The sequence below is a fragment of the Squalius cephalus genome, assembly GCF_949319135.1.
Source record: "Squalius cephalus genome assembly, chromosome: 13".
Taxonomy (NCBI): domain Eukaryota; kingdom Metazoa; phylum Chordata; class Actinopteri; order Cypriniformes; family Leuciscidae; genus Squalius; species Squalius cephalus.
The window spans coordinates 15,579,647-15,591,733 of record NC_137134.1 but is presented as its reverse complement, the minus strand read 5'-3'; the positions used below and the strand labels follow the sequence as shown (position 1 = coordinate 15,591,733).

The window sequence follows — 12,087 nt, the reverse complement described above, 5'->3', positions numbered from 1 at the left end:
GCAAACCACCTATTATATAAAAATCTAAATAGACAAAATAAAAAATATTACAGAACCACATAAATTAGGCAAATATTATTTCATTATTTCTCCTGAAATAACTTTGGGAATCTTAAGTTTAAGGAAACACACATTTATATAATAATGTAAAATGCATCATCAGATGCCATTTTCTTTATTTTTTATAGGCCAGAGGTGTCAAAAGTATTCACATTCATTACTCAGGTAGAAGTATAGATACTAGGGTTTAAAAAGACTTCTGTAGAAGTTGAAGTATCAACTCAAGCTTTTTACTCAAGTAAAAGTATACAAGTATTTGTTTCAAAACTACTTAAAGTCTCTCTCTCTCTCTCTCTCTCTCTCTCTCTCTCTCTCTCGGAGGACTTTTGTCGCTGCGCACAAATGTGACTACAGCCTCTCACAAGTTAAAAAGACACCACAACGCCAATCAGTTTAGCGATGTGTATTCAGGAGGCGGGAGTCAGGTCTAAACCGTTTGTGTAATTGGCCTTTTTTTTTATTTTTTTTTTTTTACGACGACAAGCCGAAATTAAATAGGAGTAACGAGGCTATTTTTAAAATGTAAGGAGTAGAAAGTACAGATAATTGCGTCAAAATGTAAGGAGTAGAAGTAAAAAGTCGTCTGAAAAATAATTACTCCAGTAAAGTATAGATACCCCAAATTTCTACTTAAGTAAGGTGACGAAGTATTTGTACTTGTATTTGTTACTTGACACCTCTGTTATAGGCACAGGATTATGGGAAATCATACAAAGAAACATTTATGCTGCATTCAATAACCAACAGCATGAATCTTAGTGATGAATCAGGAAAATAAAAATATATATTTCTTGCTTATGTTTTATAATTGGTTTATGTTTTATCAATTAATCTTTATAGATCTTAAGAATCATTTAATCAAATGTAATCAGTCTTATTTTAACAAATCATGTTGATGTGTTTCTCATTACTATCATTTTGATGGGTTTACCATTATTATAATTTGAAATGTATGTTTAATCTTTATGCCTCAAATATAGCTGATTGACCCTACAATCGGACTACCTTGCTATAAAAGTAAATTCAAACAGACATTCCTGCCACAGTTTGGTGCAAACTTTTTGATTGTGTTATTAACGTATGACTTCAACTAATAGACTACTATACATCAAAGAGTGCAATATGCTGATAAAATATTTTAGAGCTGAGCATAACTGGGCAAAACTATTCCATATTTTACTAGAATAGTTACACATTTAAAAAGATTTTAATTTATTTATTTTCGTGAATCCTCATGCACTAGAAATCACAATTTTAAAATTCAAGTTCAATTTCCAAGTTTTCCATGATTGTGTAGCAAGTATCAATGGTGTGAGAGCGTTTAAATAGAGACTACAGCACAGTTAGGGAACTGTTCCGGTAAATCCGGCATGGCATGAACACACCCGAAGTGCTAAGCGTGTTTGTGAGGGAGAACTGCAAAAGGATGAGACATCCTGCAGAATAATACAACCGCACAATGTCTCTCTTAATTAGTGTATGTAACTAATTTAGTATTAATACAGTGCATCCGGAAAGTAATCACAGCGCTTCACTTTTTCCACGTTATGTTACAGCCTTATTCCAAAATGGATTAAATTCTTTATTTTTCTCAAAATTCTACAAACAATACACTATAATTACAATGTACATAAGTATTCACAGCCTTTGCCATGACACTCAAAATTGAGCTCAGGTGCATCCTGTTTCCACTGATTATCCTTGAGATGTTTCTACAACTTGATTAGAGTCCACCTGTGGTAAATTCAGCTGATTGGACATGATTTGGAAAGGCACACACCTGTCTAAATAATGTCCCACAGTTAACAGTGCATGTCAGAGCACAAACCCAAGCCATGAAGTCCAAGGAATTGTCTGTAGACCTCCGAGACAGGATTGTATCGAGGCGCAGATCTTGGGAAGGGTACAGAAAAATTTCTGCAGCATTGATGAATGGAAGAAGTTTGGAACCACCAGGACTCTTCCTAGATCTGGGAGCGATCGGGGGAGAAGGGCCTTAGTGAGGGAGGTGACCAAGAACACGATGGTCACTCTGACTGAGCTCCAGCGTTTCTCTGTGGAGAGAGGAGAACCTTCCATGAGAACAACCATCTCTGCAGCTCTCCACCAATCAGGCTTGTACGGTCGAGTGGCCAGACGGAAGACTCCTCAGTAAAAGGCAAATGACAGCCCGCCTGGAGTTTGCCAAAGACTCTCAGACCATGAGAAACAAAATTTTCCGGTCTGATGAAACAAAGATTGAACTCTTTGGCCTGAATGGCAAGCGTCATGTCTGGAGGAAACCAGGCACCGCTCATTACCTGGCCAATACCATCCCTACAGTGAAGTGTGGTGGTGGCAGCATCGTGCTGTGGGGATGTTTTTCAGCAGCAGAAACTGGAAGACTAATCAGGATCAAGGGAAAGATGAATGCAGCAATGTACAGAGACATCCGTGATGAAAACCTGCTCCAGAGCTCTCTGGACCTCAGACTGGGGCGACGGTTCATCTTCAAACAGGACAAGGACCCTAAGCACACAGCCAAGATAACAAAAGAAGTGGCTATGGGTCAACTCTGTGAATGTCCCTGAGTAGCCCAGCCAGAGCCCAGACTTGAACCCGATTGAACATCTCTGGAGAGATCTGAACATGGCTGGGCACAGACGCTCCCCATCCAACCTGATGGAGCTTGAGAGGTCCTGCAAAGAAGAATGGGAGAAACTGCCCAAAAATAGGTGTGCCAAGCTTGTAGCATCATACTCAAAAAGACTTGAGGCTGTAATTGATGCCAAAGGTGCTTCAACAAAGTATTGAGGAAAGGCTGTGAATACTTCTGTCCATGTGATTTTTATTTTTATTTTTTTTTATTTTTTTTTTTGTAATAAATTTGCAAAGATTTCAGATAAACTTTTTTCACATTGTCATTATGGGGTTTTGTTTGTAGAATTTTGAGGAAAATAATGAATTTAATTAATTTTGGAATAAGGCTATAGCATAACAAAATGTGGAAAAAGTGAAGCACTGTGAATACTTTCCGGATGCACTGTATATTTTCTAAATATTGTGTACTATCAATAAAGAGTGTCCTGGGGATGATGGAGGGGCACCAGGAGAATCTGCTTATTACTTGGCACCTCATTAACCTCATAAACACTAGGTCATCTTTCACAGGAATGCATGATAGTGAATACACATCCAGCTCTACCTCTGTGAACCTAATGGGTGGAGTTATGTTTAGCAATAGGGTAATTGGCAGGATAAGGGTGTGGTTTGACCATCTACCTTCAACCATTACATCCAGCGAGGGGGAGCTGTATGTCAAGCTCCACCCTTCGTCTCTGCAGTGAGCAGCCTATCTGAATAGTTGGTGTAGGAGTTGAACAGCTGTGATCTTTCACAAAGCCTTCTTTATAACACAGAGAAAAACATTCGCCTTTTGCAATGACTCGAGAAATCCAGTCTTAAGACATAGTCTCCATTCTCGATTTCCTCATATTTAAATGACGAGGAAAGGCATATGGTGGTGTAAAAGACTTTGATAATATGCTGTGGAATGTAGTGAAGTAAAATCTCCTAAAATGAAAATAACATATCAACACGCATGTTTATTGCATTTTTTTTAACTTAATTCTCATGTAACTACACGCAATATTATATATATATATATATATATATATATACAGTATATATATATATATATACAGTATATATATATATACAGTATATATATATATATATACAGTATATATATATATACAGTATATATATATATAAATACAGTATGTATATATATATATATATATATATATATATATATATATATATATATATATATATATATATATATATATATATAAAATAAAAAAACAATACCAGCACCTTTCTACTGAACTATAAGTGTGTCTTGACATGTTATTTATATTAAAGATTTTTTAATTCCCCCTCTCTTACTATGGTGATATTAAGGAATCAACCTGTCATAAATTATTTAATTCATAATTAACTCTTCATAAGTCACCTAAATCATCTTGCTAAAGATCATAATTTTTTTAAAGCAACTTACTATACTGCCCACAGATGCTATTAATGTTGACAAATCATACATCTTCTGAAAAGTGTAAGGGTTTAGCGCCAATGTCCTGACTCTGATTTACTTGTAATTAATAGTATTGTTATAATAATATTATTGTAATCTGAGCTGGGAGTGCAAATGAAAACATGCATAGTAAAAATGGGACTTCATACCTTTATTATGAAAAGGCGATCGTGAGATGAATCCAATCCGTTGGACTTTGGTAAATTATTAAAGACCAGTGGAAAACATCCAATAACACTTTTTTGTCCACAAAAGTGTTAAATCTGAGAAAATATTGATATATTCTGCAGAGTTTACATCAGATTTCTCCTGAAAAATATTTCCTCCATGATCGTTCTCCAAGAAATCATGCAATCTGAGCATACGTTATATTGTAATATATATATATATATATATATGATTTTACACTTTAAAGAAACAAAAAGAGCCTGCCTCCAAAGATTATTTGTCAAAATTGAGAGGTATTTCACTCATAATATCTAAACAGTGCAGTCGGATTTAGTGATGTCTTGAGAGGCACAGCCTATCGTCTTGTTTTCTTCATCTGAAATGTCAAACGCATATAGGCGGCTGCAATGATGGGAGTATAGAAATCAGTCAACAGTCAAGACAGATAGTTCTCTCTTCTTACTGGATCAGCCTGAGGAATTTTATGCAGTCTATCATGCACTAAGTGGCACTAATATTTAGGCAGAAGAACAATGGCCACTGCTCAGCCAACAATGGTATTCTCAAGTGAAAAACAATTAGTCATTTTCAGAAAAATCCTACTTTTTGACTACAAATGCTTGCCTTTGTTCTCAACCTCTCATGTGAGACATACACAAGGTAACGCTTGACAAACACGGCAAGAACGGGCCCATAAGGTTGAGTTTTGTACTTGCTGTTTAGATGAGGGCAAAAGTCTGTAAGTTTCCAATAGACAGAACACAAATGCTTGAATGTCTCAGAATAAAGTGTTAAATGAATGCTATCTTAGTCTGCAGCTAAGAAATCAAATTTGACTTATTCGTGTGACTGGATCTCCTCCCTGCATCACAAGACAGAATGTTACGGTATGATGTTTTTCTCTGACATACAGTAAATATAAAAAGCTAAAGTTCGATAAGAATGTCTTATATTTCAGCAGCAGAAAAACTCAAAGGTCAACAGAGATACAAATTTAAAGGATATTTCACCCAAAAATGACAATTTTTTTTGTCATCATTTTGTCATCATGTTGTTCCAAACCTGTTTGAGTTTCTGAACACAAAAGAAGATATTTTGAAGAATGTTGGATATCGAACAGTTGATAGACCCCAGACACACCAAGATGAGAGTGACAGACAAGTTCTGAAGAACTTAAACATACTGTATAGCACATAAAAGCAGTTCACTCGATGTTGGTGTCTCCTAAGATCTAGGAACATGGTAGCCTATTCATGATACTTACAGTAAATGTTTCAATGCACTAAAGCCCTGCAGAAGTAATGCAATTTATGGAAACATTAAAAATGGCTCACAAACCTATGACTTTATAGGCCAAATTAAGTCGACCAGAAGGTGGCAATGTCTTCACAGTTAAGCAAAGTTGACCATGGAGGCAATGAAGTCTATGAGCTGCATTATTCTTAATCCTCATCACCAGCTTTTGACTACTTGTTAAACTATTTCCCACAATAACAGGCGTCATTACTGTGGTTACAGTTCTTCTACTGAAATATAAAATGAAAGTGCACACTAATACAAGAATAAAGTAATCATAAGATAAAGATAAACAGAAGACAAACGCTATGACCCATCAGGATGTATCAATAAATAAAATTTTTAGAGATTTTTTTTATTTCTTTTTTTATTGAAAGAACTTCTTACATTTAGAAAATGGAGGAAAGAAATGGATGACTAAAACCTGTACTATCGTTTTGTTTGATTATGAAGACTGCTCAGTCATTGATAAGTCACTGTATATGACATCACTGTATCACTATTGATAGCTCTGACTGTTGCTAGGTGATGATCTCACAATGGAAGAACACAATGACATCATCACTCCACCAGCTCTGATGGACAGACAGCAGATGAACAGATGTGGAGCATCAGATTCTGAGACAGACAAATAGAAAGATAGTAAATATATTCACAGTGTTTATCATTGCATGTCTTATAGCAGATTCTCTATATACATCATTTCTCACCTTCAATTTTATTTTCAGTTGGCTTTGAGATTAGATGCATTCTGATGAAAAACCTGTTGAATCATAATTCACATTCTTATAATCTGAATTAATTTAATTGTATTCGCTGTTCATCATTCAATTGTGAATTTCACTGGATGTTTTACTCACCACATCCACAGAGCCGCTATTATGAGAAACTGAGGTAAAAACACCATCAGAATGACTGTATAATGGCTGAACGCTGTGCTGTCCACTGGATCTTCACAACACAAAGAAGTGAATCATGACTATCAGAGAAACAATCATTTCAGACTAAAGCACATGTATCATGAGAGATGCGTCACCTTCTACAGCACAGGAATACTCTTGAAGCTCTTCATTGCTGACTGAGTCCAGGTACAGCTTGTTGGCTTTAGTGAATCCATCCGTTACCTGCCGTCCGTTCTTGTACCAGATGTAAGTATGATTGTTGTTCAGAGTGCATTTAGTTGAACAGCTTAATATCACTTCTCGTCCCTCTGATATAATGTTTGGGCTGCTTATCACCTGCGTATCTGAAAAACAGAGTTGAAGTATTTCAAGTTGGGCTTAACACTGATTTTGACTGACATGGAAAACAAAAACTTTATAAAATGGAGTAGTATTCTTGATGGCAGTAAATGTTCTGTGAATTTTCTAATTAAGATGTTATCAAACCTGTAACAGTAAGAATGACTCCAGGTGATCCAGAGAGTTTTCCTTCTGTCCTGTCGGTGATGATCCTGAATTTATATTCTCCAGAGTCGTTCATCTTGAGCTCTTTGATTCTCAGTGTGTTTCCCTCATACTCCACACGACCAGCGAACTGATGCTCCTCACGCAGATCCTTGAAGTCACCAGACTGACCGTAATGCCAGAATGTTTTACTTACAGTATAATCAGAGGGATGTGAGTATGTGCTGGAGATATCTACTGTTGAGCCCATCAAAGCACAGACTCTTCTAGAGGAGTAAGACACATCCCAGCAGTCACTCTTAGAAATACCTGGAAGAGACACAGATTAACATATAAAACTCACACTTTTATATACACATAGATGAACAAACAGTCCCATCATTTTGTGTATTTCTTGACACTCACACTCAGAAGAGGAGGGATGTTTAAGGTTACGATCAATAGAGCAGGAATATCTGCCAGCATCTGTGCTGGGTGACACACGCATGTCACGAGACACTGTATATGTGAAATACTGTCCATCCTTCATCCAGTAATAATACCAATATTTAGAGGTGCAGGAAGAGTCACAGGTCAGTTTTATACTCTGATCTCTCGGGTCTGTAGTTTCAGGATTAGTTCTCAGCTGCAGCTCTGAATTAAAGTAAAAAATATAAAAACTTCATCACATGACAAATGAAAACAGCTGAAGTGACCAGAATCTAGACTCAGTTTCACCTGTGACTGTTAGATTGACGCCGGCTGAGCTGAGACGTTTAACTCCATCCTTCATGATGAACATGAGCTGATATTCTCCAGAGTCTCTCTCTCTCAGGTCTGATATTGTGAGTGTTAAACCACTGTTTATGAACTCCTGCTTCACCCGTCCTGAGTAGTCCGAGTCTAAAGTCAAATCTTCAGGTTCATCACTCTTTCTCCAGTTTGAACTCTGTTTCCGGCTGAACCAGAACACATTTGTGATGTTGGTGTTGTAGTAAGAGCAGCTCAGTGTCTCCTGAAACCCCTTCACTGCACAAATATTCTTTAGACTACAGGACACAAAGAGGCGGTCCAATGTTACGAAGCCTGAACAAGAAAACATTTAATTACTGAGATGAAGTTTACATACAGACAGAGGAGAGATCCAGTCCAGACTCTGCTGCTCACACACACCCAACCATGATGATCAATTTAGTTCAAATTTATCCCTCGATGGTACGCAATATGATATCAATGAGAAAAAAAAATTATTTGTGGTGTTTTTCCTGCTTAAAATTGGACACTATAACAATGATTATTATGTATTACAAATTTCATATTTAATAAAAAGTAACATTTCATATCCAGCTGTTGCTCTCAGGCAACATTAGTATTACCAAACCATATCATCAAGCTATCATATCAAGTTATTATATACATTATCTACAACATCATTGCTCTCACCCTCACTCTCTCCCTGCAGGATTTGCAATGTCACAATGACCTTATCTTCCTCATCACAGTATGACACCTCATCCTCACCCCCACCAACTGCAGATGTGTTTTATATATTTTTTAGGTGCTATAGAAAATGTGCAGGTCATAATATGTTCAGATATATAGTATGTGAATTACTATTCTTATAAGTGCATTTCAAAATCATGAAAAAATGCAAATATGTAAGGAATAATGTACATCCAGCCAGTTGTTATCTCTTATAAATCCCCGATAGGGTGATGAGTCTTTCATCAGCCTGAAGGGGGTATTTATATAAATATAAAAACATTTAAATTAAAACATGAGAGAGGAAAATAAGACACAATAATTCTCAAACCTGTATTGTGCAGCAGCAGCAGGATCAGAGGTAAGAGTCTGGAGTTCATGTTCTTCACTTTCTGTACATTCAGATGTTCAGTGAAACACACAGAGCTGCTCGTCCTGAGAAAAATAAAACACTCACTGAGTTTGACTGAGACACACTTGAAGGATCTTTACAGTCAGAATCATGAAAACACTGATGTTAGTTGTATTTCTACTGTCTGTTTTAGAAGCTGTGCTGATCTTAGAAGACTCTGCTGATCTCATTTCCTTCCCTTTTCTTACTAGCACAAATTAAAAAAAGAAAGGAGATGCGTATTCTTCTGAAAATGATTAGTCAATCTCAGTTCAGGACGTCAATATCAGCCATTATGTTACATGAGTTTAAATTAATTAAACCTTGAGTTTTGTTATTACCTATTTTTTAGAAACATTAAATAAAAATCTAAATAGACAAAAAATATATATTTATAAATATTTCAGAACAGTATAAATTAAAGGCAAATATTATTTGATCATTTTTCCTGAATTAACTGCGAATCAATGTTTAATCAGGTTTAATGAAACACACACATTTATATATTAATTTCAATTATCAGATCCCCCTTTTTTTTTAAAAATAGGCACAGGATTATGGGAAATTATACAAAGATACATTTATGATGCATTCAATAACCAACAGCATGAATTAACATTAAGAAAGACAGAAAGTCACATGATGATGTTTGTCTCTGGCCAACAGTAAATATAAAAAGCTAAATATTGATAAGAATGACTTATATTTTAGCAGCACAAGATATCAAAGGTCAGCAGAGAATAAAATCAGACAAGTTTATATATATATTAGATTTTGCCGTCTCCAAACTGTAATACTCTCAGGAAATGGTATACTCAGGGCTGGATTAACATAAGGGCTTGCTGAAGCCAGAGGGCCTGAACTTTCATTACAAAGAGGCTTCCATAGTTTATTTTTAGTAATATTATTATTATTATCTTAGTTGTTGTTGTTACAGTTAAACTCTGGATTCTGCCCAAGAACTATGGAAACGTTTCATTTAGGCAACAGAGGAGAATTTAAGAGCTTTAAAGTCTGGATCCCATAAATTAAGGATGAAGCTATGACATAGCTTCCATTGCAGTATATTAAAAATATTTCTGTCCTTTATGTATTCATTGATTAATTCATTTATTCCAATTTAAAGGCCGTAACCCCAGCAAAACATTAATGGTGTAGCAAATTAGCTCAAAATTAATATTACAATCAATCAACCTGTTCATCCCATGAACACTCAGTGTTAATTGTTTAGTAATTCTAAGAAATGTTCATTTCCAGGGCATGGAAATGTCTTTCTTACTGTACAGCACTACTAAGAGCCTGTAGTCAAAATCTAAATCATAAAATAAACTTTGTTGCAAGCAGAATCAGAACCAAATACTTATTGTGCACAAGTTTTATTAACTAAATCACAAACATAACTAATCTAAACACACATACATACAATCCCGTACTTGGGTAAAATGGTAAGTGACAGAATGAAACCAGAAGCAGGAAATGGAACTGTGAACTATGAAAAGAACCATCAGCTTATTATTTTCAGAGCACCTCATTAAATGTATACTTGCGTGGCCTTTGCAGTGAAAGCATTTCGTGAAGTTCCTGAAGAAGGATTTTCATGGTTCCATGAGTCTCAATCGATTTCTTCTGCGTTGAATGAAAAAATACTGATGAACTTGCATGGTTTGTTTGACTCTGTTCACATGGCTGGAGTGCAGATTGTGGCCCGCCGGCCCTGGGCCGGAGAGGTCACGCAGAGCAACCAGGAGAAGGGATGAAGTCGGAAGAGTCGATGGTTGGAGTTGCGATTGACTTCTTCTGCATTGAATGAAGAAATTGTGCCAAACTCCTGATGTTATCCTTGATTCTGTTGTGCTTGAGAGTCCTCTCTCTCCTGAATGAGCAAATGGCTGGTTGTGAGTCCACGCAGGGCAGCAACCCGTACGTACCGAGAAGGCCAAGAGAGGGAAGGGCTTGTGTAAAGGCAATTTAAAGCCTGAGAAAGGTTCCACCTCTCAGGGTTGGCTCGACCAATCAGAAAGTTCCAAGCGGGAAATTCCTCTGTTGGGAAGATTTATGACTCTGTCTCAAGTGTGGTTAGACATGGGCCTTGCCGTTTGTGTCCATTTATACTCAGATAGATATAACAAACATACACTGCATTCTATGAGAAGGCGATGTACGCTAAAGTGAGTTATTAAATGAGGATTAATTAGAAAGGAGACACGATAAGTGGGGTTACATTAACTAGTAGTTCTCTCATAAAGCATGCATAAGACAAATATAAATGCAAGAGACAGTATACAAGACATAAAATGATCACACACAATGTCCTAGGATGCATGTTCATTTAGAGATCAGATAGTCTATAAATGAATGCAGGAAAGTCTGTTTTAAGGTCTGTTTCTGTCTTTCCTATGGCCTCAGTCTTGACCACATGACCACATTTTTAACAGCAACAAAACCATCTTATCTGATGGTAGTTATGGTTCTTGCTCTAGTTGGGGGGATGGGACCATAGATCCCAGAGTGAGTTTTAAAGATTATTTGTTAAATATAACAGTCTAGCCCTGATAATGAAAAAAGTAGTTTACTTAAAAATGGAGATTTACTGTTTCAGCAATGTATCAACTGACTGATTTATTTATTATTATTATTATTCATACAGTAAATTTCATTGGGTGCAAAATAACGTTGGGCCTCAATGACTTTCATTGAATGGACAGGGGGAAACATTTTCTAGAGTATTTTGATTTGCGTGTCAATGAAGTCATGGAGGTTTAAAAATACTCAAGGGTGAGTAATTGAATTTTATTTTGCGGTGAACTATTCCTTTAAGCTGGATTTATTACACCAGGATCATTAGAATCATACCTGGAGAGTGTGACAGTAAGATCAGAGATAAGAATCTGGAGATGAAATCCATTCTTTCACTCCTTTTAGAATGATAGCTGATGTGAAAATAACTCTTCCCGTTTTACACTCTTATAGTTGAGCAACAGCTCTTGAAAACATTCCACTACACTCCTCCCTTGGTGTCGACTCATGGTAATTAGTAATAAGGTTAAGGTTGTTTAATCACATTTTATATTTAGGGATATGACAAACCAGAACATTTGACTAGCACATATCTTACTAGTAGAAAAGGTAAGACTCAAGAGAATCCAGGGAAACATTATGAATTAGACTTTTTTTGCATTACATACTAATTATTTGAAGGTTTTTTTTTTGTTTTTTTTTGGTGCTTGTAA

General features: G+C 36.1%; 1 protein-coding gene across 1 annotated transcript; it reads right to left on the bottom strand.

The window, feature by feature from the left end:
• Positions 1-5,971: 5,971 nt before the first annotated feature.
• Positions 5,972-8,895, bottom strand: LOC307169432 (uncharacterized protein). Its single transcript, XM_079890053.1, has 8 exons — positions 8,798-8,895; positions 7,723-8,070; positions 7,411-7,638; positions 6,988-7,314; positions 6,636-6,845; positions 6,460-6,550; positions 6,310-6,362; positions 5,972-6,217 (listed from the first exon to the last, which is right to left on the bottom strand). The coding sequence occupies exons 1-8, from the start codon at positions 8,844-8,846 to the stop codon at positions 6,099-6,101; spliced, it is 1,425 nt and encodes a 474-aa protein (XP_079746179.1). The 5' UTR covers positions 8,847-8,895; the 3' UTR covers positions 5,972-6,098.
• Between the last annotated feature and the right edge of the window lie 3,192 nt (positions 8,896-12,087).